This window comes from Pipistrellus kuhlii, unplaced genomic scaffold (genome assembly GCF_014108245.1).
Source record: "Pipistrellus kuhlii isolate mPipKuh1 unplaced genomic scaffold, mPipKuh1.p scaffold_m20_p_30, whole genome shotgun sequence".
Taxonomy (NCBI): Eukaryota; Metazoa; Chordata; class Mammalia; order Chiroptera; family Vespertilionidae; genus Pipistrellus; species Pipistrellus kuhlii.
Window position 1 is genome coordinate 2,565,063 of NW_023425530.1, and position 27,045 is coordinate 2,592,107.

General features: G+C 44.6%; 1 protein-coding gene and 1 long non-coding RNA gene across 24 annotated transcripts in view; both read right to left on the reverse strand.

The window, feature by feature from the left end:
* Positions 1–27,045, reverse strand: part of RANBP3 (RAN binding protein 3) — a 60,630-nt gene that overhangs the window by 27,740 nt on the left and 5,845 nt on the right. For 12 of the 23 annotated variants that reach the window (XM_036460046.2, XM_036460041.2, XM_036460038.2 and 9 more), the window contains exons 2-4: positions 9,623–9,678; positions 2,158–2,346; positions 1,251–1,298 (exon numbers count right to left, since the gene is read on the reverse strand). In XM_036460046.2, coding sequence (XP_036315939.1) covers positions 1,251–1,298; positions 2,158–2,346; positions 9,623–9,678 — 293 coding nt within the window. Of the gene's footprint in view, positions 1–1,250; positions 1,299–2,157; positions 2,347–9,622; positions 9,679–27,045 lie in introns of those variants that run through there. The other 11 variants (XM_036460052.2, XM_036460049.2, XM_036460047.2 and 8 more) reach the window with 5 other exon arrangements.
* On the reverse strand, positions 4,677–5,495 carry LOC123653315. Its single transcript, XR_006743047.1, has 2 exons — positions 5,437–5,495; positions 4,677–5,200 (listed from the first exon to the last, which is right to left on the reverse strand). It is a non-coding gene; the product is annotated as an uncharacterized LOC123653315 (long non-coding RNA).

A 27,045-nucleotide genomic window follows, 5' to 3' on the forward strand; every position in this document is an offset into this window, starting at 1 on the left:
TTGAGGCACAGAGAAGAAACTGAGCATGATGGATGAGACCTACTGAGTAACAAGTGGGCGGTTTCCTGAACTCTGGTGTGTTATAGAGCAAGATCCAAATTTGTTCTGATGCAAACACAATGAGTAACCAAGGGGAAAAAATCTCAGCCTGAAAAGCCTGGATCAGATTCCTCTGTCTTGATTTATGCCTTAATTGACCTAAAAACCAAAGTGAACTTTGCTTGAACATGCCCACTCAGCGGGAAAAGCTAACTGACAGGAGCCATTAGCAACCTGTCATGGTTTTCTTTGCAGACAGCCCCACAGAGCAAGCCCTGGGTGAGCCCTCAGAGCTGTCCCCAATTGATATGATGGTGGTGCTGCTGAGGATTTCTGTAGTCACGAATGCTGAAACTGTGTGTGTGTGTGTATGTGTGTGTATGTCAGATGCAGGCCTTCATGGTTGTGCTCTCCATTCATAAACCACTCCCCCAAGTCCTGGCTCCCTCCTATGGTGACTTCACAATCTATCCTGATGTTCCCCGCTAGAACACTTAACCTTGTATTGGCCCGTCTGGGCAATAACTGAATTTCTTGGGATTAAGAGTCTCCAACCCCAAATCCACCAGAATAGAGAAGCCGTGTTCTTCAGAGACCAACATTTCGACTGGCCACAGTGGAAGGTGAGGACCCACCAGTCTTACCACGTGGGCACTAGATGTGAGAGAGGTCTGAAATAGCCCACGTGAATTTGGTAGAGTAGCTGCTATGACAACCTCTGCACCTAACCATCTGCTACTCTCAGTTGAAAACCTCAACCATCCTAGTTAGAGATGCCTCTGTAAGTTGTGTTTTTCAAACTAGGCAGCAGTAGAAGGCTTCAGAGTCTCTCAGGCAGGTCTACTTCAAGGTAGTCTGTTCTTAGTGCCCTGAGAACAGATGACCTATTCGCAAAGGCTGAAGATAAAATAACAATACCTGACTCAGGAAGAGGTCCCAGGAGCTGCTCTGCCCATAACCAAAAAAGTGAACACCTCTTAATTATTGCCCTGCCAGTTCTGGTGTGATGGCTGTGATGCCAGAACACACGGGCAGTAAGTGCCTCCTGGCTGGAGTTGTTACTGTGCTTCTGTGTATACTTCATTATTTCAAATCCACTTCTATGCCATGAAGGACTGCCTCCCCACTGTTCCCCACCCACGATAAAAACGACTTCTTTATCCACCACACATTGATTTCTCCAAATTGTCAAAATATGACTCCAATCTCACCTTGGCTGAACATGACTTCTTCTTGTGCCTATGGTTTGGTGCCTGCAACTGAATTTTAATGGTTTCCTTAAGAACACAGAGTACTGGAGACGTGACATAGAAATTGCTAAATGACTGGGGTTGTGATGCCCTGGAAGGCTGCCTAGCATTCTGTATGGCAGTGGGGTCCTGTTTTCTTGTTAGGACATTTTTCAATGGCATGACATTGGGGGTACCTAGAGGATGGAGTTTGTAATCCTGAATATATGATAATGTTTACCTTTCCCAAATTATTAAACTCCAAACACTCAAGACATTTCTTGTTCTTGAGAGTTCACAATCTTCTCCACCTATTATCTTCAAAAGCCTTCTTAATACAAAGATAAAGAGCTCAGGGGTTCCCTCTGGATTCAAAGAAGAGTCTTCTCTTCTTCCTGCTTTGATTGAAGACAAGCAGCTCACAGCCTCACCACAGTCCAGACACAATCAGTCTTGCAAAGCAATTTGTGTTAGACATCTCCTTTTCCTACAGATTAAGGAAGCCAGAGCTCCTTGTGTTTCTAAGACACTCAATTGGAAGGACCAGATTCAGAGGGAGAAAGAAAAAATGGAAGGAGGGAGAAGGGGTCCAATTTGATCTGAAAAGTTTTACCCACTACTCAATTCCTCTTTTGACCCTTTGTGTCTCTTTCAGGAAACTAGCTTTTTGTTATGGGTGTATGTTTATCCAACTAGAAAAGTCTCCATGTAAAGGAGACCTAATCTTCCCTGACTTTTCAGCAGCAGGAATTAAATAGAGCAGGAGCGATCTTGGACACCTTTTCAGTTATCAGCTGCTTATAATCTAGAGTCTGGATCTGAGGGACCCAGAGGGAAAAGGGCCGGTCTGGGTTGGGACCCCTGGGCCATGGAATGGAGGTGGACTTACCCCTGCCAGTTCTCGTGGAAAAGGAGGAAGCTGGGCTTCAGGAGCGCTGGCTGAAGCGCTAGCAGGGGCAGGAGACTCTAGAGCATGCTCACCAGCTGACTCAGGGTGACCTGGGCCATGGTGGGGAGCCTCAGCCTCCCCCTGAGGCTCCTCTCCCGAATCCGACAAGTCTTTTTGCTCTGCAGAGGACTGGGAGCAAAAAAGACAATTTTCCTTCAATGTAAATAAAGGCTGCAACATGGGGCAGGGGGTGGGGGTGGGGATGGAAGGGCTAGAGATGGCTCCACCTTCAGCAATTCCTGCCCAGGAGGTTGGGCCAAGAAAGCAGGCACAAAGTCAAGTGAATGTGGACTTCCTGCTGTTTGACTTTACAAGGAGTTTTAAGGTGTGCAGGAAGTCTGAACCTTTGTTTTCAAAAGTGCAAGGCCTGGCAAGGAGTTACTGTGCTTATGGGCCATGAGTGAGGAAAAACACTCCTAGTGACAAAAATGGGGACAGTGTCTCTATCAGAGGGGAACAGGGATGATTACAGGTTAATAACACATCTCCTCAAAGATATGGTGAGGGGAGCTGCGCTCAGCACCATTTCTATCTGCTAGGAAAGGTGGGGAAGTAGGCCAGGGACATCACACAGTCAAGCATAGGCGTCGAGGGCCAAAAGCTTCTGCATCTCACTCTAGTTATTTCATCAATTTTCAAATTGTTCTGCTTAAACCTGACATGAAGGAAGAGCTTTCTCATTTCAGTGAGTGCAGGTGTGGGGTGACCAAAGGAGCTGGCGGAGACATGGAAAGCCAGTTTTGTATTGGTGGGAGGGTGGGAGTTTAGCTGGAAGAGGGAGCCCTTTGGCCTGGGAATTCCCCAGGTTCATCCCAAACACCTTGGGCAGGAGCTTATTAGGAAAACAGCCAGGATAAGAGAAAGCTGGCTCCAGAAGTCTTTGTTCTTGAAAGCACACACCCCGGGCATTCTTTGAGCTGTTCTTAGGCTTCTGGGGATTGCTTCAGTGGGCTGGGAGCTCTGTGGCCAAGACTCTTTTCTTGAGAAGTGTGTTATAAAGCTGGTGTCCTGCAACAGATGGGCTCCAATCCCCAAACCTCCTGCATGGCATCGCCCACATGAAGCCATTTCTCTTTGTGAACTAAATGACCATAGGGCTATCCTACCCTGCCTCCCTGCTGTAGCTGCCGTGTTTGTTCTGGGTGTGAACTATCTGAGATCTCTTTAGATAGGTCTATTTTTTAACATGTGAGCCTGTTGGATGAAAGGTGCTATATAAAAAATGAAGTTTCAAACATTCTTAGGAAAGCAATAGCAATACAATGTTAACTCATGCACACATATAAAAAGCCACCCAAATCAACCCTTCCTATCTAGGGAAGATCCACACATGCAAAGGCCTTCCCAAACTGTTCCCTAACCTTTATGGGGCACCAAGGTCAGTTTGTCCACTATTCGGCTGCTACTTTATGGCGAGAAATTTAACACCCGCCAAAAGAAAATTAAACCCAGAGCTTTGTGGAAAACTGCCTATCTCTCTAATTAGAACCAGTTGGATTAAAAAAATCTCTGCTTTTAAATCAGTGCTTCTTTTCAAATGGGAAGTTGAGGTGAACTTAGTATCAATTAATTCATGACATCTGGGCAAAAGTGTATGTAACAATTTACTGAGGATTATGAGCAGGCTCTAGCTTGTAAAAGTAGAAACCAAATGTATACAGTATCTACTGAGCTGATTGCTGATGCTTCTACCTTAGTTGCTTTCTTACTTATTTACAATTCTTCTACTCTCATATATATATTTTTAAAAATTCCTACTTTTAAAACATAAATGTTCAAATGTCTTTATAGCATGGTGAACTCAAGATGACCAAAAAGAAATACAAATGTTGTTCCAGCATTTTCTCCTTGGGCCCAAGTGTTTCTGTTGGACAAGAAAAGTGAGCTCTAAAGAACCAAGACAGGCAAGAAATATTCAAAGTGATGAACAGCAAGAACTTACAACCAAGATTCTCTACCCAGCAGAGCTATCATTCAGAATTGAAGGTCAGATAAAGAACTTCACAGACAAGAAAAAGTTAAAGGAGTTCACCACCACCAAACCAGGATTATATGAAATGCTGAAGGGTATTCTTTAAGAGGAGGAGGAAGAAAAAGGTAAAGATAAAAATTATGAACAACAAAATGACAACAAATAATACCTACCAACAAGTGAATCTAAAAATCAAGTGAATAAAAAATCTGATGAACAGAATGGACTGATGAATATAATAGAATCAGGGACATAGAAAGGGATTGGACTGACAATTTTCAGGGGGAAGAGGGTGTGAGGGATACGGGAAAAGATTGGACAAAAATCTTACACCTATGGATGAAGACAGTGGCAGGGGGTAAGGCCATAGGGTGGGGTGGGGAATCAGGTCGAGGGGAGCTATGGGGGTGAAGGGCGGGGGGAGAGGAACACCAGTAATAATCTGAACAATAAAGATTTAAAATAAAAAAGAACCAAGGTAGGACTGTAGTTTTTCAACATGTTTATTAAAATCAGACATCAGATCCAGACCCTAGATCATATATTCTAAACTATATATGGCTGAGGGTATACTTGTTACACCAACAATAAGCTTCAAAACTAGGTCTAAACATACTATATGGCATTTTCAGCAATACTGGACTTTCTGCTCATAAGCATTTCTGTAACTGCTTTCTGTCTTGTTATCAAATGGGCATTATCTTGCCAGTGCAACCGCAATACCATCCCCCTTCGTATCAACAATATTTGGAAGATAAACTAACTGAAACATTAAAAAAAGTTTTATTGATTTTAGAGAGAGAGGAAGGAGGGAGAAAAATATTGATATGAGAGAGAAATATCAACTTGTTGTCTCAAGTATGCATGGAACTCAAAACCTGGGCAGGTGCCCTAACCGAAAACTGAACAAAAGACCTTTCAGTGCATGGTACAGGGGACAATGCTCAACCAACTAAGCCACACTGGCCAGGGCTGAAAGAAACATTTAATCATCACATACATTAAGACAACCTACTAGCCGAAGCCGGTTTGGCTCAGTGGTAGAGCATCGGTCTGCGGACTGAAGGGTCCCAGGTTCAATTCCGGTCAAGGGCATGTACCTTGGTTGCGGGCACATCCCCGGTAGGGGGTGTGCAGGAGGCAGCTCGTCGATGTTTCTCTCTCATCGACGTTTCTAGCTCTCTATCTCTCTCCCTTCTCTCTGTTAAAAATCAATAAAATATATTAAAAAAAAAAAAAAAGACAACCTACTGAATGAGATTCAAATTCTCTACACATTAAAAAGAAAAAAAAAAAGCTTCCATTCAAGGCAGTTAATAAAAGGTTTTATTTTTGCTTTAAAGGCAACCAATCAATGTGTTTTTTTCTCTCTCTCAGATCAATAAACATATCCTTGGGTGAGGCTTAAAATTTTAAAAACAACCCATTAAGAAAACCACACAAATGCATGTAAACACTAGCATTTTGTGAAGAGCACCACCTTGAGGAAGCCTGGAGACATGGAAGGAAGTAAAGACAATTCCTGTGCGTTAGGACTGGAGTTCAGACTGTAGAAGGCTTTCTCTAACTGGGACAACAGGAGGATTTGACAACTTGATCTGTGTGCCACCAGCAGGCCACTAACACCAATTTGTAGTTTGCTATGAACACACAGATCATCAATGGAACTGATATAAAATGTGTGGCTTTACTACAAAAAAACGAAACAAAACAAAAAACACCTAGCTGGCAATTTATTTGTTTTTAAAATTTCAAATCTTTATTCCAACAATAGCTGGGCCTGTGGTGTGCTCTCCTTTGAAGGGGGTCGGGAGACGTGGGCTCTTTGAAGTACACCCCATTGGATGGTTAGAGACTGTTTACTGACAAGGAAGTTAATGGCCTCACAGTGACAATGAGAATACTTGATCTATGTGGATCAAGAGGTGGCTCAAAAAATAGCTCTAAGGGACATTTGGGTGACAATTAGGACAATTTATATATTGGAAGAGACTTCTGAATGATCATTTTCTTAGGAGTGACAATGGGTTAGGGATGATATAATATAGGAATGACACACTATTCCCTGGGAAACACCTGCACAAGTATTTAGAGAGGAACATCAGATGGGGGCAAATTACAGTTGAGTGCTTTCAGCATTTATGACAAAAATGTTAACAGTAAAGCCAGGTGAAGAATACCTGTGTCTTCAGTACCATTCTTCCATCTTATCTAATAATTTGAAAATTTCAAAATAAAATGTCAAAGAGAAAGAGGATAAACTGTGTGCTCAGAAAAAAGCAGCCCCAACAGTCTTTTTCCAGTTCTGCTTCTGCAGTGTGAGAAGGGAATAGGGGAGAAAGAAAGAATGAAATTGGAAGACTCTCAAACTCTTACTTTGGCAAGAGGTCTTCTGGATGATTCTTGAAGGCCTGCCCTTCTGTCTTTCTTGAAATGGAAGTTAAGAGGAAACAAAGCTACCTGAGTTACTGTTTATTTTCTGCCTTACTCATGAGTTGTCATAACAATAAAGAAAAAAAAGATTCTGTGTCCATTTAGCCACTATCTACTTGACAGCTCAGAAAGCACCCCTAAAGGACAGTCACAAAGGCTTCTCCAGCTTCTGTGTTAAACACACCCTTTCAATGATCTTGGGACAGAAATGGAGAGCGAATTCTGAAGAGCTGCAGATCAGTTATTTTTAGAAGCCCATTAGTGTTGGGCTCTGAGTCAGTATTTTGATAAGAACTACATTTGTACATTTTAAGATGATGACGACCATCTTCCCAGCTACTCTTCTGGTTCAATGTCATCCATTTACATCAACTTTATGAAGGCAATACAAGTAAGTTATCCTCTTAATTACAAAGCAACAGTACCAGAAGGAGCTGAAACCGGTTTGGCTCAGTGGATAGAGCGCGGGCATATGGACTGAGAGGTCCCAGGTTCGATTCCGGTCAAGGGCATGTACCTTGGTTGCGGGCACATCCCCAGTGGGGGGTGTGCAGGAGGCAGCTGATTGAGGTTTCTCTCTCATTGATGTTTCTAGCTGTCTATCCCTCTCCCTTCCTCTGTAAAAATCAATTTAAAAAAAAAGAAAAAAAAGAAGAAAAAAAAAGAACCAGAAGGAAAGGGGAGTGGGAGGAGGTAGAAAAGGATAACAGGGGGACAAATGGTGATAAAAGGAGACTTGCCCTGGAGTAGTAAACATATATAATACAATATACAGATGATGTATTAAAGAATTGTACAACTGAAACTTATATAATTTTATTAACAAATGTCACCCCAATAAATTCAATAAAAAAGTAAAAAAACAACACAACTAACTAAACCAACTGAAAAACCAAAGCAAGAACCACACTGTGAAAACAGTAATAAAACAGGAATTAATTTTAAAAGCATTTTAAATTCAGCCAAACAAATATTACATTTTAGTTTTCCATCTTGCCAGCTGCCCAAAAGTCCTCAGGTTTAAAGAATTATTAACTCCTATTGCTCATTTTAAATTCAGAGTCTGCAAACTTTTTCTGTAAAGGGCCAGAAACTAAATATTTTTGACTTTGCAGGCCATGGGTCTGGGTCCAAATTACTTTACCCTGTTGTTACAATGTGAAATCTGCTTCAGTAACTGTGAAGGGATAGGAGTAGTTATGTACCAATAAAACTTTATTTACAAAAACAAGCAGTGGAGCCAGGCCTTAGTTTGCTGATCCCCGTTTTAAGCTAAAAGTGATTCAAAAGATGGTCTCACTAAAACTCAAAATTCTAGAAAATCCTGACTTAATGGAAAACTTCAGAAGTGACTTTTACCTCTAAAAGAGAAATCAAATACATCCATTTCTAAAAAGCTACAGGGAACACATCAGCCTTTCAGTGACTGACCCTTTTCCAAAGGAGAGATGATTAACCCTTTGCACTCCGAACCATTCTGGACATTGGCTACCAACTACTCGACGCTACTTTGCGGCGGGTGCGTTGAATTAACTCAATTCCCCGTAATCACTAATAAACTGCAATGTCCCCTGAGAGGGGACATCCGAGTGAGATGCTAGAATTCCGATGTCCCCTGAGAGGGGACAGCGGAGTGCAAAGGGTTAAAAACACAGGTAAGTAAGCTGTATGTATGTGTCAGGGCCCAGGGGAGAGGAGACAGCAGAGGTTGATGTATCTTGAAAATACCACCTGGAAAGCCAAAACAAAATGGGAAGAATATTTCCTCAGGTTTGGCTATTCTTTCTTCATCAAGAATTAACAATGGGGGTGTCTAACGTGAGAACAAACCTAGTAGGTAAAACCCTGCCAAAGCTGAAGGCTCCAGTGCAAGGGGTGTGGGTTTAGGGCCCCACTCCCTCCTGTCCTCCTGGTACATAAGCTTTCTTCCTGGCATAGCACCTAAATGTTTTCCAGGAAATTGGGCTGTGCAGAAAGAAAAGTCTGGCTTTTCTTCTCAGACCAAAGGACAAAGTCTACAAAGCAGTAGCTGGACTGCTGGGAGTGCCAAATCACCAGAGTAGCTGACCCAACCTCCAAGCCAGCCACCCTGCTGAGAAACTGGGGATCCACCAGAGCACCTAGACCTGAGCCAATTCTCAAATTCTCTTCTTATCAAGATTGCAAATGGATTTCAGAACACACTTGGTCACTCTGAAATCTTGCTATGGGTATTAAATTATCTGCTATCCTGGGCCATGGGATCATTCATGTTTTTGACAAACAGAGTGAGTCCTCACTTCAGCTTGGGAGGCATCACTACAAAACATCAACTAACTTTGGACGCAATCCCAACCTTCCATACTGATTTATCAGATAAGGATATAAAACCTGTGACTTCAAGACAAACAACTGGCAAAGGTAGGTATGCAACTGATACACCCATCAGGCCTTTGACAAGGTATTTCCAACAATGTGACCAAGACATTTAAAATCTAAGAAGGGGAAGCAACACAACAAAGATGAATAGTAAATATACAAGTAAACTAATAATTATTCTAAATACATTTATGTCTTGTTTGTTGGTTGGGGCCAAAAAATATCTCTAAAATCTTTAAAATCTTAAAAAAAAAAAAAAAAAAAAAAGGTCCTGTTTTTCCTTAACCACCATTGCTCTCTCCTTCTTTCCTCCCTCCCCCCACTTTCTCTCCCACCTTGTCCCTCCTCTCCCTCCTTCTACTTTTTTTCTCCTACTAATTTTCCTAATGTACAGTATTTCTAAATCAAATAATTAGGAATGAGGACAAAGTTTTCTACCACTATTTTTAAAGCAGGGTCTCTGAACCTTTTCCACACACACCTATCTCAACCACTCGCCATGGTAACCTAAAGCCACTGGACCTTTTTCCTCCAAGCTCAATGTAAAGGCTTAAAGGGCAGAAGTATCCTTTGCCATGTGACCTGGGGAGAGATATCTCTAGGAGAAAACAAATGTGAAGACAGAACATACCAGCCCCTTACCTTTTGTCCTTTATCCTTCTGAAACACAAAGACGGGCGGAGCAATGGCAGGTTTTTCTGCAAAAAGAAAAATTGGTGTTTTTCCCCCCAACACTATTTCATATAATAGACAAAACTATAATTATAAGTTAAAAATAAAAAACAAACCCAATATAAAATTAATAACCCCAAAGGACATAAAATCAATTAGAAAATACTTCCATTATGAGGAGGTATGGGTTTCAGTTTGTGACAATGCAACACTTTATAGTAGGATACATGTGCATATTATACACCAATAAAAAGGCTTTAAGACTCACTTAGGCCTGATCAAGGGAGAGCGGTGGGGAGTGTGGCCAGCTGCAAGACATTGGAGGTGACAGCTATTCAGTGCCACCAACTGTGGTTCTGAAGGAATTTGGCTCAGGGAAGTCATATTTGTATATGTTGTTATCTATCTATCTATCTATCTATCTATCTATCTATCTGCAGGCCAGATGATGTCAGGGGGCAACCAGTTTGCAATCTCTGTCCACACAGCTCATGCTTGCTGGCGAACCCTGGCCCACATTCCACCCAAAAAAATAATTTAGGGATTTGCATGTCTGCAGAAGGAAGACTCTCTGGGATGCCCTGTCAGGGCTATGCCACCTATTTTCTCAGGCAACACCATATATCTCCTATCCAGGGGCAGCCAAGAAAGCCTCTGCAGCCAGCTAGGGGACTGTAATCCAGGACCACCTTAACTCATGGGGGAGGCCCCTCATCGTCTTGGGCCTTGGCATGGTGGCTCTGGGAGTGCTCATGAAGCCTGTGGGGTGTGCTTAGGGTCTCCTTCAGCATCCAAGGGCTGAGAGAGGAGGGAGGCCAGGGGAATCATGAATTTGAGGAGCATCTGCACAGTCCTGCTGTCAGAGTCTCCAATCATAGGAAGCTTAGATTAACCAGGAACCTACATTCACACAGCTTTGCCCCAGCAGGACTGCTACGTAGAAGGGGGACACGGTTCACAGTTGATAAAAGTGCTCCCATAGGGAGCTGGTAGAGTGTTTGGTCTAGACTCTAGAGTGTCAGGGAAACATCCCTGAGATGAGGGTGCTGAAGTCTCAAGGAGAAGAGCCTGGCAGGGAGAGTGGCAGGTGTGAAGGCATGGAGCCCAGGGTCAGATGGTGGCCACTGGCAAGGATTTGGGAAGTGGTGCAAAAGGAGTGGGGGAGACACAGAGGTTGGTTCAGTTTAAAATGAGAACAGTGTGGGGAAGAGGCCATGTGGAGAGACCAGTTAGGTGACAGTGATTACCCACAATAAAAAAGAGGTGAAGAGGAAGTTTGAGGAGGAAAAAGGACAAGACCGAGACAAAAATCAAAGAAATCCTGTTCCACTCCCCATCTCTCCAAACACCCACTTCTTGGAGAAGCAGGACAGACACCAGTCTTCACTTTGAGGCAAAGGTCTACTGAGGGTGACCATTCCCTCTGCCGCGCTCACTGAAGCTGCACCATAACCGAGTAAGATTCACCACAACAGTTCTCATTGTGCACAGCCCACAATGGGCATGGGTGAATGACATGTGTGAGAACAGAATGCTAAAGGGAGGAGAGTAAGGGTCACCATCAAGGTTTCCATGCTACCCTAAGCAGCCATCTCCTGGCATAGTGCATAGCTGCTGCCTGACAAACCAGAATGGATGCATGAATGAATGAGTGAACAGGCATCTGGTAGACAATAAATGACGGCAAAGACATGCTGGAGGGACTCTGGGGATGGCAGCAGCTTATTTACACTTGTCTACTATGGGAAATCCCAGAGGCGATCTGGTGCTGCCCTATAAACCACAAACCCAGCATCAGGGGTTGGAGGTCCAGGCCCCAGCCTCTCTTCTGTCTTCAACTCCTGCCCAGCAACAAGGCACTGAGGTGCACAGGAAGCAGCCAGGGTTTTGGCCAGCCCAGCACCCCCAACCCCTCATTTCCTTTAGGGAAGCACCCCTTCCCCACCTGTTTCAGATGGAGCCTAGTCCTGGGTCCAGGCCTAAGGAGTACTGCATGCCCTGATCCCAGGGGACACTGTGACTCTCAAATAAGGCCAGGCTGCTGATGGTGAATGAGATTCAGGTCCAGAAATTTTGTTGGAGCTATTGGGGAATGGGAGCTCTCTCTGCTGAGCTGGTGGGAGGTAACCCTGGTGCTGCCACCAGCTGCCTGTCATCAAAAGGGACCTTAGACTAGAGCCAATCCAGCCGGAAGCAGGGGAGGAAACCGAATCCCATCGCTGGAGGCCCAGGGCCTTGCTGGCTCACAGCTAACTCCACCCCCAAGACTTTTCAGCTAAGTCAACAGAAGCTGGTTTTTGTGTAAGGCACTCTGAGCTTGATTTCTGCCCCTTGTCTCCAACAGCCTCCAGCCTGAGAGGCTGCAGACTTCACTAAACTCACATTATACTTTCTAGAAGAAACCTTGGACTGGCCTCACAGCAGGAACCAACAGCGGATTCACTATGTATTTATGGGTTTATGGTCTATCTCCCCTACTAAGACTGCCTGATTCCACCTCCCTGTCCTGCGGTGTGAGAACATTACTTGGCAACCAGAAGGGATTCAACAAATATCTGCTGAAGGGATGAGCAAGGGGGGAGGGCACTACAGAAAATGACTGCCAGGCTAGTAAGAAAGGACTAAATGAAGAGAGAACCATTTGGACAGCAGAAGAAGAACTTTCTGATCTGCAGGCACATAGGAGGGTAATTGTGGACCACCTGGGATGGGACAGGACCATGTGGTAGGGTCTGGGAGAGGTCCCATCTAAAGAAGGAACAATTCTGTACTGCAACTGGCATGTTGCTAAGCTGGGGCAGAGGGAGGTTATGGAGGGGACCACGGGGTCTGACCTCTGAAATCAGCCATCCAGAGAATAGGAACACCAGCTGAGATCCAAACAGATCCACCCTTGTCACTACCATCTCAGTTCAGACCTTTTCTGTCTCTACCTTCATCCGTTTAAGTATGGCTTTTGCAGAGCAGCCAGAACCATTGGTGTGAAACACATGCCTAAAACTCTGCAGTGCCCTCCCAGACTAGGGTTGGAGCTCCTTCAAACAGGCCATCCCCACCTGACCTTTACTGTGGCACTGTTCCTTGTACACCCCATGCTTCTGTCACATTTCTGGATTTCTTACTGGTTTAGTCCCTCCACCTAGTGTTCCCTTAGTCAATACTCATTCATGTACAGATACCATCTTATTCAGGGAGCCCCTAGTTTGAACTGTGCTCCCAAAATATCCTGCATTGATCCTACCTAGGCTACTTGTCAGGGAGACTGGGAGACGACTGACACAGCATCCAAAACAGCTCTGCACCCCTAGCCTTGTCACCCAATGTACCTCATATTAAGAATCATCCAATAAAAGTTTGACTTAAACTCTCTTTGTACTTCTTCACGTGCATAACACTAGCTACTATGTAATCACAAATATCTATTAAACCCTTATTCCATGCCAGGCATGATGGGAAAAATGGGAACAAGCTGGGGGCAGAAAACTTTAGGGTAGAACACCCAATTTAAAGGGAGTGTGTTTGTGTACAAGGCCTGGAGCTTGCATGGGTTATTTATCTGCTCCCTGGCAGCGTCTTCCCAAGAATACAAACTCTGCATGGAGGCCTCTGTTGTGTTCACCTCCATATCTTTGGAGCCACACATGAAATATATGCTCAATAAGCAGTTACAGAGTAAATAAAATGACTTTCATTGCCAGGGCTACAACTGGGTAAGCGGCAAGTGCGTTGGCAGCCCACCTGGGGCCCCCACTGAGGGTAGGTTTGGCAGTCATGACAAACACAACACTACTAAAATGTAACAATGAACTTCAGCCAGTCAGTTCTCCACCAAACACACAAAGCACCAGAGTTACACACATTTCATTTCCACTCAGCTCCAATAAGGTCAGAAGTCCATAAATTGCAAATTAGTACTGATAGTACAAAATAACGATATCACCCCTTCCAAGTAGGATGGTTCTGTACTTATCAGAGTAGTCACAGCTGGTTTTTTAAAACTGTCCCCTATCACCAAACAGTTTCAGGTTGTCAAGCAATGAGGCTTCTATGATCTACTTGAACTCTTAGTCCAGACACCAGAAATTTCTAGAGACCCAGGCCACCACAAAGACCAAGCTATTACAATGTTAATCACATGCAGACTATTCAATCCAGATTCTGCCAACCAGGTGTTTTTGTCGGTGAGATGCTCCCTGATTAAATTAGTTTGTAAAAAAAGCAGCTCGTCCAGAGCATTAGTTTGACACATCAGCACAGGAAGGGCTAAGAAAATAAAGGGTGGCCCTAGCCAGTTTGATTCAGTGGATAGACTATAGCATCGGCCTGTGGACTGAAGATTCCAGAGTTCGATTCCAGTCAAGGGCATGTATCTCGTATCTTGGTTGTAGGGTCCTCCATGGCGTGGGCCTACGTGCAGGAGGCAACCAATTGATATGTTTCTCTCACATTGATATTTCTCTCTGTTTTTTTCTCTTTCTACTACTCTCTCTAAAAATCAATGGAGAAATATCCTTGGGCGAGAGAGAGGAAAAAAAAAAAGCCCTAGCTGGTTTGGCTCAGTGGGTAGGACGTCAGCCTGTGAACTGAAGGGTCCCAGATTCGATTCTGGTCAAGGGCACATGACTTGGTTGTAGGCTCAATCCCCAGTAGGGAGCATGGAGGAGACAGCCAATCAATGAGTCTCTCATCATTGATGTTTCTATCTCTCTATACCTCTCCCTTCCTCTTGGAAATCAATAAAAAATTATTAAAATAAAAGAAAACCAACAATGCCCTGGCTGGTGTGCATAGTGGTTAGAGCTTTGGCTCAGGAACAGAAGGGTCACAGGTTTGATCCCCAGCTAGGTACCATGCAGGAGGCAACCAACCAATCACCTTTGTGTATCTGTCTCTCTGTCTGTCTGTCTCTCCTCTCCTCCCTCTCTGCTTGCCTCCTTCTCTTCCACTTTCTATAAAAAAGAAATGAATGAAAAAAATATCCTCGGGTGAGGAATAACAAAAAAGAGAAAGAAAACAGTAAAGAAGTCTGTTTAACCAAATGTTGCCCAAAGTTGTTTGACCAGGGAAGCCTTCCTTCCTAGAACACCTTTAGACAAGGCTTGAGAACTGTGTTCCACAGGTGACTATGGCACACGCTGGTGTGCAGTGGGATGGGATTCAGAGCCCTCAAGTCACACAAAACAATAACCCCACCTCTGGGTGGCACGGGCTCTACTGTCTGGGATGTGTCTGGTACTTTGGCATCACAGCAGCTTTCCAAGTGTACATGCCAAGATGGCTACTGCTCGATTCAAATGCCTCTTGCATACTTTTCTTTCTTTCTCTCTCTCTTCCTCTCTTCCTTCCTCCCTCCCTCCCTCTCTCTCTCTCTTTCTTTCTTTCTTTTTTAAAGTATTTTTTAATATATATTTTATTGATTTTTTACAGAGAGGAAGAGAGAGGGATAGAGTTAGAAATATTGATGAGAGAGAATCATCGATCAGTTGCCTCTGGCACCACCCCTACTGGGGATGTGCCTGCAACCAAAGAACATGCCCTTGACCGGAATCGAACCCGGGACCTTTCAGTCCGCAGCCGACGCTCTATCCACTGAGCCAAACCGGTTTCGGCCTGCATCCTTTTCTAAGTGCCCTTCCTCAGCTATTGTGTCCCAGATAGCACCAGCTTGAACCCAACTGTGATCCCCGATAATGATCATATAACCCAGAGGAGCAAAGTTCAGGCGTAGGCAAACTGTGTGGAAGGAGCAGGTCTCATTGGCCAGAGCTGAAAGGAGTGAGCCCCTGATGAGATCCTGGCACACAGCACCAGTTCTCCCTTCCTTCCTGTCACCCTCCATCTAACTGTGAGGTTCAGATGCAAAATGGTTCAGCCCAGTTCTGACCCCGAAGCAGGTTCTGTGTCTTGAATCTAGCCTTTGCAGTCCCTGAGATGAGCACAGATAGGTTAAGGCCAGGCACAGAAAGTTGCCGATTCCTGCTCTCAGAGGCACTATTGACATGACTGTGACTCTCAGGGTGCTCCCCCAGGCACTCCAGTCTGGGACCCACTTCCCCAGCTATACCACGTGCTATGTTCACAGATTAAAAAATAACATTCATTGGCAACTACAACCTTCAGCAATTCCACACACCCAAGTACCCACTGTGTGCCAGGCATCATACTGGCTTCTATAGTGTGGTGGTGACACAGACATGTCCCCTGCCTCCCAGAACATAATGTCAGACTTTAGTTGAATATTACAGGGGATGCATAGAAGGGACTTAGAGCACAGAGCTGGGGGACTCAATGTGTTGAGCCTGCAAAAAAAGGGAGTGAATTGGGGAGAGCTTCTTGGAGGAAGTGCCATTTAAGTGGAAGGACGAACAGCATTTAACCAGGTAACTGGAAACAGGGAGAAATGAGGCAGCAGAGAACAAGGAGCACTGGATATACTTGAAGATTAAGGTGGCACCAGTAGACAGACTTCTGACCCTTAAAGACAGTCGGTAAAACAGACCACTGAAGCCCAGGACAATAGGAGTAAAAGGCACACTCTCCCTTTGTAGGTCTGAGGTCTGCACATTCACAAGGGTATATCTGAGCATAGTTCCTGGAAGGTAAGCACCAATCACACTTGGATAGTTCTTTTCTTTCCTTTTTCAAACCTTTATTGTTGAGATTACAGATCTCCCTCCCACCCCACTCTTCTCCACCCAGATCCTGCCCACTCCAGACCTTCACTACCCTATTGTCTGTGTCCATAAGGTAATCCTAATATATAAAAAGCCAGGGGCTATCACGATCAAACACAGACTGAAAACACTGGACGGATGACCAAACAGCAGGCTGTGTGGGGCGACCAAGCTGGCAGGGGGGTTAGTGAGGGACGACCAAACTACTGAACAGCAGGCTATGTGGGGCGACCAGGCTGCTGGGGGAGCAGTTCGGGGCAACCGGGCCAGCAGGGGGAGGGCAGTTGGGGGCGACCAGGCCAGCAGAGGAAGTTAGGGATCAGGCCTAAATCAGCAGTTGGACATACCCTGAGGGGTCCCGAATTGGAGAGGGTGCAAGCTGGGCTGAGGATGCTCCCACCACTCCCGTCCATGAATTTCGTGCACTGGGCCTCTAGAGCTTATATAAAGTTCTTTAATAAATCTCTTCTGGCTCCTCATCCCTACTTCCTTCTGAGATTCTTTAGTCTGTTGCATGTTTCCATGACACTGGTTCTATTTTGTTTATCAAGTTTATTTTATTCATTAGATTCCTTGCTCATTTAATTTTTATTTTTAGATTCAATTGTTGATAGATATGCATATCTTTTATTTGTTCTTCTTCTTAAATTAGACCCTTTAACATTGCATGTAATACTAGTTTAGTGGTGGTGAACTTTAGCTTTTCCTTTCCTGGGAAGCTCTTTATCTGACCTTTAATTCTAAATGATAGCTTTGCTGGGTAATCTTGGTTGTAGATTCTTGCCTTTAATCACTTTGAATATTCCTTATTACTATCTCCTGGCCTGCTAAGTTGCTATTGAAAAATCAGCTGATAGTCTTATGGGAGCTCCCTTGTAGGTAACTAACTGCTTTTCTCTTGCTGCTTTTAGGAGTCTCTCTTTGCCTTTAACCATTGGCATTTTAAAAATGATGTAACTTGGTGTGGGCCTCTTTGGGTTCATCTTGTTTGGAGCTCTGCTTCCCGGACTTGTATGCCTATTTCTTTCACCAGGTAAGGGAAGTTTATTTTGCCATTTTTTCCAAATAGGTTTTTGATTTTTTTGCTTCCCCTCTTCTCCTGGATTGTCCATGATGCAAATGTTGGTTTGCTTAACACTGTCCCAGAGGCTCCTTATACTATCTTGACATTTGTTTTATTTTTCTGTTCTGATTGGGTGTCTTTTGCTTTCTTATATTGCAAATTCTTGATTTGATTCTCAGTATCCTCTACTGTTGATCCCCTGTAAATTATTCTTTATTTCAGTTAGTGTATACTTTGTTTCTAACTGGCCCTTTTTTATGTTGATGCTCTCACAAAGTTCCTTAAATTCTCACTAAGTATCTTGAAGTTCTCATTAAATTCCTTGAGCATCCTTATTGTTTTGAATTCTATCTGGTAGTTTTCTTGCTTCCATTTAATTTAGTTATTTTTCTGGAGATTTCTCTCATCCTTTCATTTGTGACATGTTTGTCTCTGCATTTTGGCTGCTTCCCTGTGTTTGTTTCTATGTATTAGGTAGATCTGCTATGACTCTGGGACTTGGTAGAGTCACCTTGTGTAATAAGTGTCCTGTAGAGCCCAGTGGCTCAGCTAGATTTCAGGTGATTTTGAATGATGTGGTTCTGTATTTTAGCTGTAAATTTTGATGTGAGGCAGTTCCTTTCTTCAGGAAATGAGCCCAAGGTGGCTTGAAAGATGGTGGGGATCCCTGAGATGCAGACTCCCTCCTCACTCAAGGAGCCTACAGGGAATGTAGGTCTCTGGGTGGGAAGGTTTCCAAGGCGGTTGATCCTTCTCCTAAAGCAGAAACTACTGGGGCCCTGGAACCTAGAGAAAGTCCTCAAATGGCTTAGGTGCAAGAGTGGGAAGCACTAAAAGCCTGACCCCAAAAGCCATGTCCATAATTTTAGTTTATAATGTCTTTGTCAGGGAGAGGGCTCATCAACTACCTCCTTTAATAGTGGGTAAGGAGGGTCAACAGGAGAAAAAAAAATTTTTAAACATATTTTTATTAATTTGAGAGAGGAGAGAGGGAGAGAGAAATAGAAACATCAATGATGAGAAAAGAATCATTTATCGGCTGCCTCCTGCATACCCGCTACTGGGGATTGAGCCTGCAACCTAGGCATTTGCCCTTGACTGGAATTGACCCTGGGACCCTTCAGTCCACAGGCTGACTCTCTATCCATTGAGCCAAACCAGCTAGGGAGGAGGAGAAAAGTTTTAAATAGCCCCACTCTTGAGAGAATTTAAATAGTGAGCTTCCTGATACCACCTCTACCAGTAGGCCAGGGATTGGACTCAAGGGTTTTATCTGTGTATTCTTTGTTCAGAGATTGATTGCTGGCAAAATCCTTAAGATCAAAGGAGTTATGTGTACATTTCAGAGGTAGCAAGGAAGGTGGATGAAGATAGGCACTGCCCCAAAGCCAGTCTAAGGACGAAGAACCCAAAGGAAAGGGTAGCTGAGGAAAGGAGGCAGAGTCCCTGCTACAAGCAAGAAATGGAGAGCCAGGATTTGACTTGGACCCCAGAGGTGGCTCTGGGTAGAACAGTGTGTTTTCAGAGGTCTTGAGATCCCATCTTTAGACTTTCCTCAGCCTCTGCCAAGTTATTTAGAGCAAGGACATTCCCAAGTGGGGTTTCCCAAAACCCCAGGATGATTTCATATATCCAGCAGCCATTGAGCTTCCAGTATTTATGGGCTAGGCAGGGTGCTTTATCTGCAACATTATCCTGAACCTTCACAACCATCTTAGGAAGCAGGTCATTCCAATGTCCTTATTTTACAGAACAGGAAATGGAGACTCAGAGGGGCCCAGTGACTGGCCCAAGGTGGGAATGGGTCTCCAACCCAGGCAGGCCTGACTCTGAAGCCCACACAGCTGAGCTACACTGCTATCCACACACAAGTGCAAAAGGAAGAAGTCATGACCCCAGTTTGCTTTCTCCCATCTTTTCTGCTTAGGCGGGCCTTCAAGTGAAGAAGTAAACATACTTTTTCTTTGAATATAGCAGCTGTCAGTTAACATTCTGTACAAACATTTATAGAAGAGTACAAAAGAAACTAGAGGGAGCCTGGCTGGTATAGCTCAGTAATTGAGTGTCAGCCTATGAACCAGGAGGTTATGGTTAGGTTCTCGATCATAGTAAATGCCCGAGTTGCGGGCTAGATTCCCAGTGGGGCTTGTGGGAGGCAGCTGATCAATGATTCTCATCTATTCCTCTCTGAAATCAAATAAAAGAAACTAGAGGGCAAGTGATGAGTTTTGGGGAGGGCCCAATGCTTTCAACAAATAATGTGACAAGTGTGCACTTAGACAACAGCTAATCCATTGAATCCTCAAAGAAAGAATGAATACACATTCTAAGATGCACTCTTAGTGGTGAAACTAACTGCATGGTCTTCATTGGTCAAATGTTTAACTATGAAATCCTTTGCATAACACATTCAGATTCCAAGCTGAAAACAAACGCATTCTTTTCGCTCTTCCCTTCCACATAAATTCTCCTTCTTCACTGGGTGTTAGTATACACAAATTACCAAAGGCAGACTGTCCTGTGACAAGCTTTGGCACCCCCCTGTGGCTACCTCCAACCTTTGTCTTTGAGGATCTCTGTTAAACTAAATAGAAGAAAATATGCAGATCTAGGCAAACACACAGAGAAGGGAACCTGGATTATCTTTCCTGTTCTGTTTATTCACCTCCTAAATGATGGCTTGAACACCTGCCAGGAAACAGCCCCTGCTGGAAAGCCACTTGGAATTCCTGTCTAAAATGTCAGTAAGGTACTTGTATAAAATGAGCTTTAATCCTGGGCTGATGTGTCTTAATCTTATCTGTGCAAAAAATATGGAAAGCATCTTGCCAACACAAATAATTATTAATACGTGGCAACTACTTTAATCCTGTGACACCATCACAGCCCGTCATTTCTTTTCTCAGGAATTATTATAAACAGTTCTGTGCAGCAACATAAAGGTGAACTCTCATTTCTGTGTCAGCTCTGTTCTCAAACTAATTCTTTGGTGAAGAAGACACTGATCTCAATCATGTTGTTGCTAGGTGATGCCTCTCTCTAGTGTACCACCTGCTCAGTGACCACCCAGCCCTGCTACTGGATGGTTGTGGGCCCCTGAATTCTTTTTTGGGTACTCAAAAATAGTTCTTTGTGGGCCCCTGGATTCTTTTTTTGGGTACTCAAATATAGTTCTCCTCAGGCAACTCTCAACTGTTCTCATAGGGGGCACAGTTTTAGGAGATAATGCTGGCTTTTATTTTATGTAACCTCTCCTTCCCCCCAGAATGTTTTTTGGAGAACATTCAACTATCGAAATCGAAAACATTTTTTATTGTTCTCATCTTACTGCCAGACTCCTAGACTTCTAACAGTGGTGATGAGGAACAAGCAACTAACACTTGTTGAATGGCCTTTACTAGACCTAGTGGAAAGTACTTCACACATTGTCTCATTGAACGTCATCACAGCCCCCATGGCATATGTATTATTTATCATCTCTGATTTTCAAATCATGAAACAAAACTGTGAAGTCCTGGACATACAAGTGCCTTGCCTGAAGTCGCAAAGCTGGTACGTGGCAAAGGTGGAATCAGAACCCTAAACCTGACTCTGAGGGAGCTAGATACCTCACACACCCTGAACCACACCTCAGGCTAAGCAGCAGTCTGCCTTCTTCTATTTATCAGCCTTGTAGCCCAACCCTCTGCCCCACCCACCCAGACTAAGATGCAGAGGGAAGACCTTGTTACTTTAGGCACCTCTGTGGTTTGACTTCAAGAAAAAGCCCCACAAACCTATTAAATAAGTCATACAAAGTCAGAAACTTCACCTAAAACTGCTGATAAATTCAGGAATCCAGCGTTGACAGCACCTCTCTATTCTGCCACTACATAGCGTGACACCCAGTACAGCTGAGGTGAAGTAAAAGTGGCTGAAGACTGGAGAAAAGTTCCAGTAAAGTCAACAGAAATCCCCTCACAGGAAGGAAATCTAAGGACTACAGAACTTCTGCTGAGGTTGCAGACCCAAACTGAAAATGATAAAGTTCGGGAATGAGGGCTCTGGTGGCTGGGCAAGTTAACTCATTTTCTTTGTATATTGTCCTTTGTCCAACAGGGATGGTACCTATACCTCAGGCATTTTTGGGAAAGATTAAATTAAATGCATATAAAGTGACTGGAAAGTGGCTGACACATAATATAAATTCCACATTGGCATTATTACAGTCATAATTATACACAGAAGACTGCAAATACTTTTATGCCACCCTAAAGCATGGGCTCTCAGGCCCCCAACAATGATACCGTCACATTTGAAGGAGGGCTTAGTCTTTCTGAGAGCTGCATGAATGCTGGGACACCTCAACATAAATGCTCAATATCTCAAACCCCTCAAGTCCTTCTGAGACTGAGAGATTCACTGAGGTGAGATCTCATTGATCTGGCCTGATGGAGGGCCAATTAGCCAAGTCTTGTTCCCAGTTGCATGATTTACTGAGCACCAGGCTGAGCATGGTCACAGCTCTCTAATGGGAACAGAAAACACATGCCCAAAGGTGTGAGAGATAATGAAATAATTCTGAAGACAGTTGCTATAAGAAAGATAAAGCAGGGGGTGGGAAAGAGCAACTGGATCGAAGGGTGTATGATGAGTGGGTGGGAAAAGACTCTCTGAGGCACATGTGTCAAACACAAGGCCCGCGGGCCAAATCCGTCCCGCCAGGCCTTGCAATGTGGCCCGCACCGTGCTGTCATCACTGCACTCCGCTGCGTTTCCATCACAATGACAGTTTATGACTGTTCAGTAAACCATTCGGCCCACGATTTAGGCTGGATTTTAGATTTTGGCCCCTTCTCTGATTGAGTTCGACACCCCTACTGAGGTATCATTTGAACCTCAGACAATAAAGAGGTGAACACCAAATATACTGAGCAGAGGGAACCCCAAATATTAAAGTCCCAAGGTCAGAAAGAACCTGTTGGTCAACATGACTGAGAGTTTCCACAGGGGAAAGTGGGAGGTGAGGTTGTGAAGGGGTGCTGTGATGAGGAGTCTGTATCTCTCTAGTCTAGAGGAAGGCCAGTGGACTCCAGGCAGGAGAGTGACAGAATCTGGTGTGTGTGTGTGTGTGTGTGTGTGTATTCTATATAATAAAAAAGCTTAATATGCTAACAGTCCGGATATGTTAATGATATGTTAAGGCTGCTCAACTGCTCACTATGACGTGCACTGACCTCAGGGGCAGACAATCAACCATGGGGCAGACAGTTAACCAGTTGACCAGTAGCTATGATGTGCACTGACCACCAGGGGGCAGAAGCTCTGACCAGTAGAGCAAGACAGGCCAGACACACCCTGGAGCCCTCCTGCAGTTCTTCTCTGGCTGGCCAACCTCCTGCATCCCTCCCCGACCCCGACAGTGCACTGGTGGGGTGTCTAGGTCTAGCTTGAGCCCTCTGGTAATCTGGGAAGAGGGGACGCCCCTCCCCCTGCACAAATTTTGTGCACTGGGCCTCTAGTATGTGTGTGTGTGTGTGTATCCATTCTATGTAATAAAGAGCTAATATGCTAATGGTCGTCATGCTGTAATGACCAATCAGCAGGAGGCTGTGTGTGCAGCAAGGTGTGAGAGGAGGCAGGAAGTGGAGCACCTCATGTGATTTCAATCATGTGCTCGGCCTCTCTCGGAGGGAGGGAGGGAGGGAGGGAGGGAGGGAGGGAGGGAGGGAGGGAGAAAGAATTTTTACGGGACTTGTGTGCATCCATATGGGCCTAGCCAGTGGCCATGGACAACAGGGGGGTGGGGGCATATGTAGGGAGGGGTTTGGGATGGGAATGGGGGGATAAGAACAATTATGTGATACCATAATAAAAAACTTAACTAAATAAAAAAACTAAAAAAAAAAAGTATATTTACATACACACACACACACACACACACGCTAGTGACCCGGTGCTCGAAATCATGCAGCCCCGCCCACCCACCTACTGCCCCGCTCTTGCACCCTAAGCTCTCTACCCAGAGCTCAAGTGCACCTGGCTCCTTGCTCTGACCAACTCCTCCGGCCTTCTCTGGCCGATTCAAGCCCTGCCTTCGGTCCTGCGAGTCACCTCAGGACGGTCCCGCCTCCTCTGGGCACCTCCCTGTTTCTGCCCTGTCTCCGGAGCAACGCAGCAGCTCTGCCCTGTCATGGCACTGGAAGTGTGTGGAAGCCTCCCGCCCGCTGCCAAGTTTCGAGCTCTGCTTCCTAGCAGAGCTCTGCTTCCTAGCAGCACTGAGTGGCAAAGGACTGGTAAGGGGGCACTACGGACTCTCACCCCTGTCCTCCCTGCCACGGAATGGTCTCGCCTCCTCCAGCCGCCTCCCCGCCAGTCTCTGGAGCAACACAGTGACTCTGCCCTACCACACACACAGCCTCCTGCTGAACAGTCATTACAGCATGAGGGCGTCATGACCATTAGCATATTAGCTCTTTATTATTACACACACATGTAGATGAATGTTCTTCACTCAAGGATACGTTTATAGAGTTTAGAGAGAAATACTGATGTGAGAAACATCAATCAGTTGCCTCCATGTGCATCCCGACCAGGGATGGAACCCACAACCCAGTGCTGTGCCCTGATCAGGAATCAAACCTGCAACCTCTTGGTGCTCAGGATGATGCTCCAACCGAAACTCCTGGTTTATATTTTTAAAAGATCCACTCTGGCAGTAGTCCTTATGTGACTCTATCTCTCATGTGTGTGAGAAAAGTTCTGTAAATAAAATGTAGGGGAAGATCATTCTGGGAGGTGAAATCTTAGGGAGGCAGGAGTAGATGCAAGGGGACCAGTGAGGTGCCTCCAGAAGTCATCCAGGTGAGAAATGGCAGTAACAATGGTGGCTCAGGCTAGTCTTGTGGCCGTGGAGACAGAGCCTGTTGGTCTCTTAGCTGTGGGGACGGAGATGACTATAATGAGGCTATGAAGACATGTCTTCTTGGCATCTGTAATAGCTCTTGCTCTGCTGACAAGAAGACTCCATAAGCAGGATGTTCCCGAATCTCCCAAATGGTAAAGATGAATAATCCAGATATTGGACACTATTAGATCCCCAGTGGCTTTACTCCAATGAGCTCTTGCTCAGTGGAGAAAGCTAAACATTCAAGAACTGTTTTCCCCTTTCCTGCTCTGTTGTTACAGATGCAGCACAGGCATTAATTCTGGGTCAACAAATTCCAGAGACTCTGTATAGAAAACCTAGGGGAGTTTAGATTAGCCAAGGTATTTTAAACTTACTGCAGAAACAAGGCCTACCTTCTAAACATGTGCAGGAAGTAACTACCATCTCTGCAATTTCCTATTTTTCTTTAAGAGAGTGAGAGCAAATATAGTGCCCCACGAGTCAGTTTTGGGGAGAAGAACAAATTCCCATTAAGTTGATGGTACTGATTCACCAGAAAGGATGACCAATCGACTCAATGTCTGGCAACAGGCATGTTGTTACCGGCCAACTTTGCTTCAGCTCTCATGAAATGAATGGCTTGGACCTGGAACATCTATGACGGTCCTTTCCAGCTCTGACTTTTTGTCAGGTCCTCACCTTGGACCTGAAAGGTCATGGAAAGCACTGTTCCTCTTCATTAACAGGGATATGAAGTCCATGATGCCAAAAGACCACAATGAAAAATGAAGGTCAGGAGGGTGAGCCTAAACTCTAGTTGGCAAATACTTTATTCCTGGATAGTTTTATTTAATCTTATAACCCAGTAGTTCTCCCCAGGGGTGATTTTGTTCCCCCTAGAAACAATGGACAATGTCTGGAGACAGTTTTGGCTATTACAATGGGGAGAAGCTGCTAATAACATTTAGAAAATGGAGACCAGGGATATTGATCAACATCATAGGGTGCATAGGACGGTCCCCCAGTCGTAAGGAATGACTCAACCCCAAATATCAAATGTTCTGAGGTTGAACCAGATCTCCTAGTTCTACATTAATTATTTGGAAAAAGACTGTTAGCTCATTAACTCACATTATACACCAGAGTAAGTTCCTGGTGTGTCAGACAATACAAACACAGTGACCCCCAACTTCTATGAGTTATCTCCTTTTTTCTCCTTACTCAGTTTGTGTATTTATTTATTTTAAAATATATTTGTATTTATTTCAAAGAGGAAGAGAGAGGGAGAGAAACATCAATGATGGGAATTATCCTATTGGCTGCCTCCTGCATGCCCCCCCACTGGGGACTAAGTCTGCAAACCGGGCATGTGCCCTGATTTAGAATTGAACCGTGATCTCTTGGTCCACAGGTTGATGCTCAACATTGAGACACACCAGCCAGGCAGTTTGTGTATTTAAATGTGTGCAGGGCCGAAACCGGTTTGGCTCAGTGGATAAAGCGTTGGCCTGCGAACTGAAAGGTCCCGGGTTCGATTCCGGTCAAGGGCATGTACCTTGGTTGCGGGCACATTCCCAGTAGGGGGTGTGCAAGAGGCAGCTGATCGACGATTCTTTCTCATCGATGTTTCTAACGCTCTATTCCTCTCTCTTCCTCTCTGTAAAAAATCAGTAAAATATATTTAAAAATAAATAAGTAAATGTGTGCAGGACTAGGAATTTAGTAAACCAGATGATTACAGAACACAGTCTTGGGCATTGGGGTGCCAATGTAATTCCCTAACCCAGGCAGTCTCACATGGGGATGATTCTGTCCTTGAGGGGACATCTGAGACATTTTTCCTTCTCTGGAGATATTTTTCCTTGTAATGACTGGGGTAGATGGGTACCACTGGCATCATGTGGGTAAAATGGAGGGAGGGATACTGCTAAATGTGCTATAATGCACGGGATGGCCCCCACTAACCCCAATGTCAGTAATGATGAGGTGGAGAAACACAGCTATAACCCCAAAGGAACATTTTCTCTATCCAGGCACCCAATCAGAAGAGTTAACAGCCAGTCGTACCTGATATGTATACACAAAAGCCAGTGAGTGAATGATCTGATATATGCTCTCTCTCACACAACTCTCCTCAGACTTGATTTGCATTGTTCCCACTGCACAGATGCAGGAACTGAAGCCAAGCAATTTGTCCAAGGTCCTTGAAAAGGTCTTGGGCATTTCCAGGGGCTTCTGGACCATCTTGGAAAACCATTGCCTTATACTGCTCTCTGAATATTAGCATTGGAGGACATTAAATCCCAGATTAATTGCTGACAGTCAGAGCTTAAAGAGTACCCTGAGTAGAAAGAACGCTGTGTCTAACAGGGGTAGAAAGAGTTGAAACAAAAAGCCAGGTTGGGAAGGCACCAGAAAAGGAGGAAGTGGGCCAGGCCCCAATCAACTCCGTGAGGACTGTGGTGTCTGCGACAGTATATCCCAAGGGCAGCAGCTGCTCCTCAGACCAGGCAAATCATACCATGCAGGTGGAGCCTGGTTCTTGTTTTTCATGAGAAATCAGAAACTTGGGTTATTTTCCCCCCTAGAAACCTCAGAATTTTTAAGTTTTGGCTCCTAATTAAAACAAAGAAAAACCTAAATGTGCCAAATTAAATATGCCTGCTTATCCTTGAAGCAATCTTGTAACTTCTGCCTGTGGTTTCCAACCCTGGCTTCATGTCATAAGACATCTGTGGGGCCTTTTAAAACTACGATGCCCTGGACCAACATAGCAATGATGGTACAG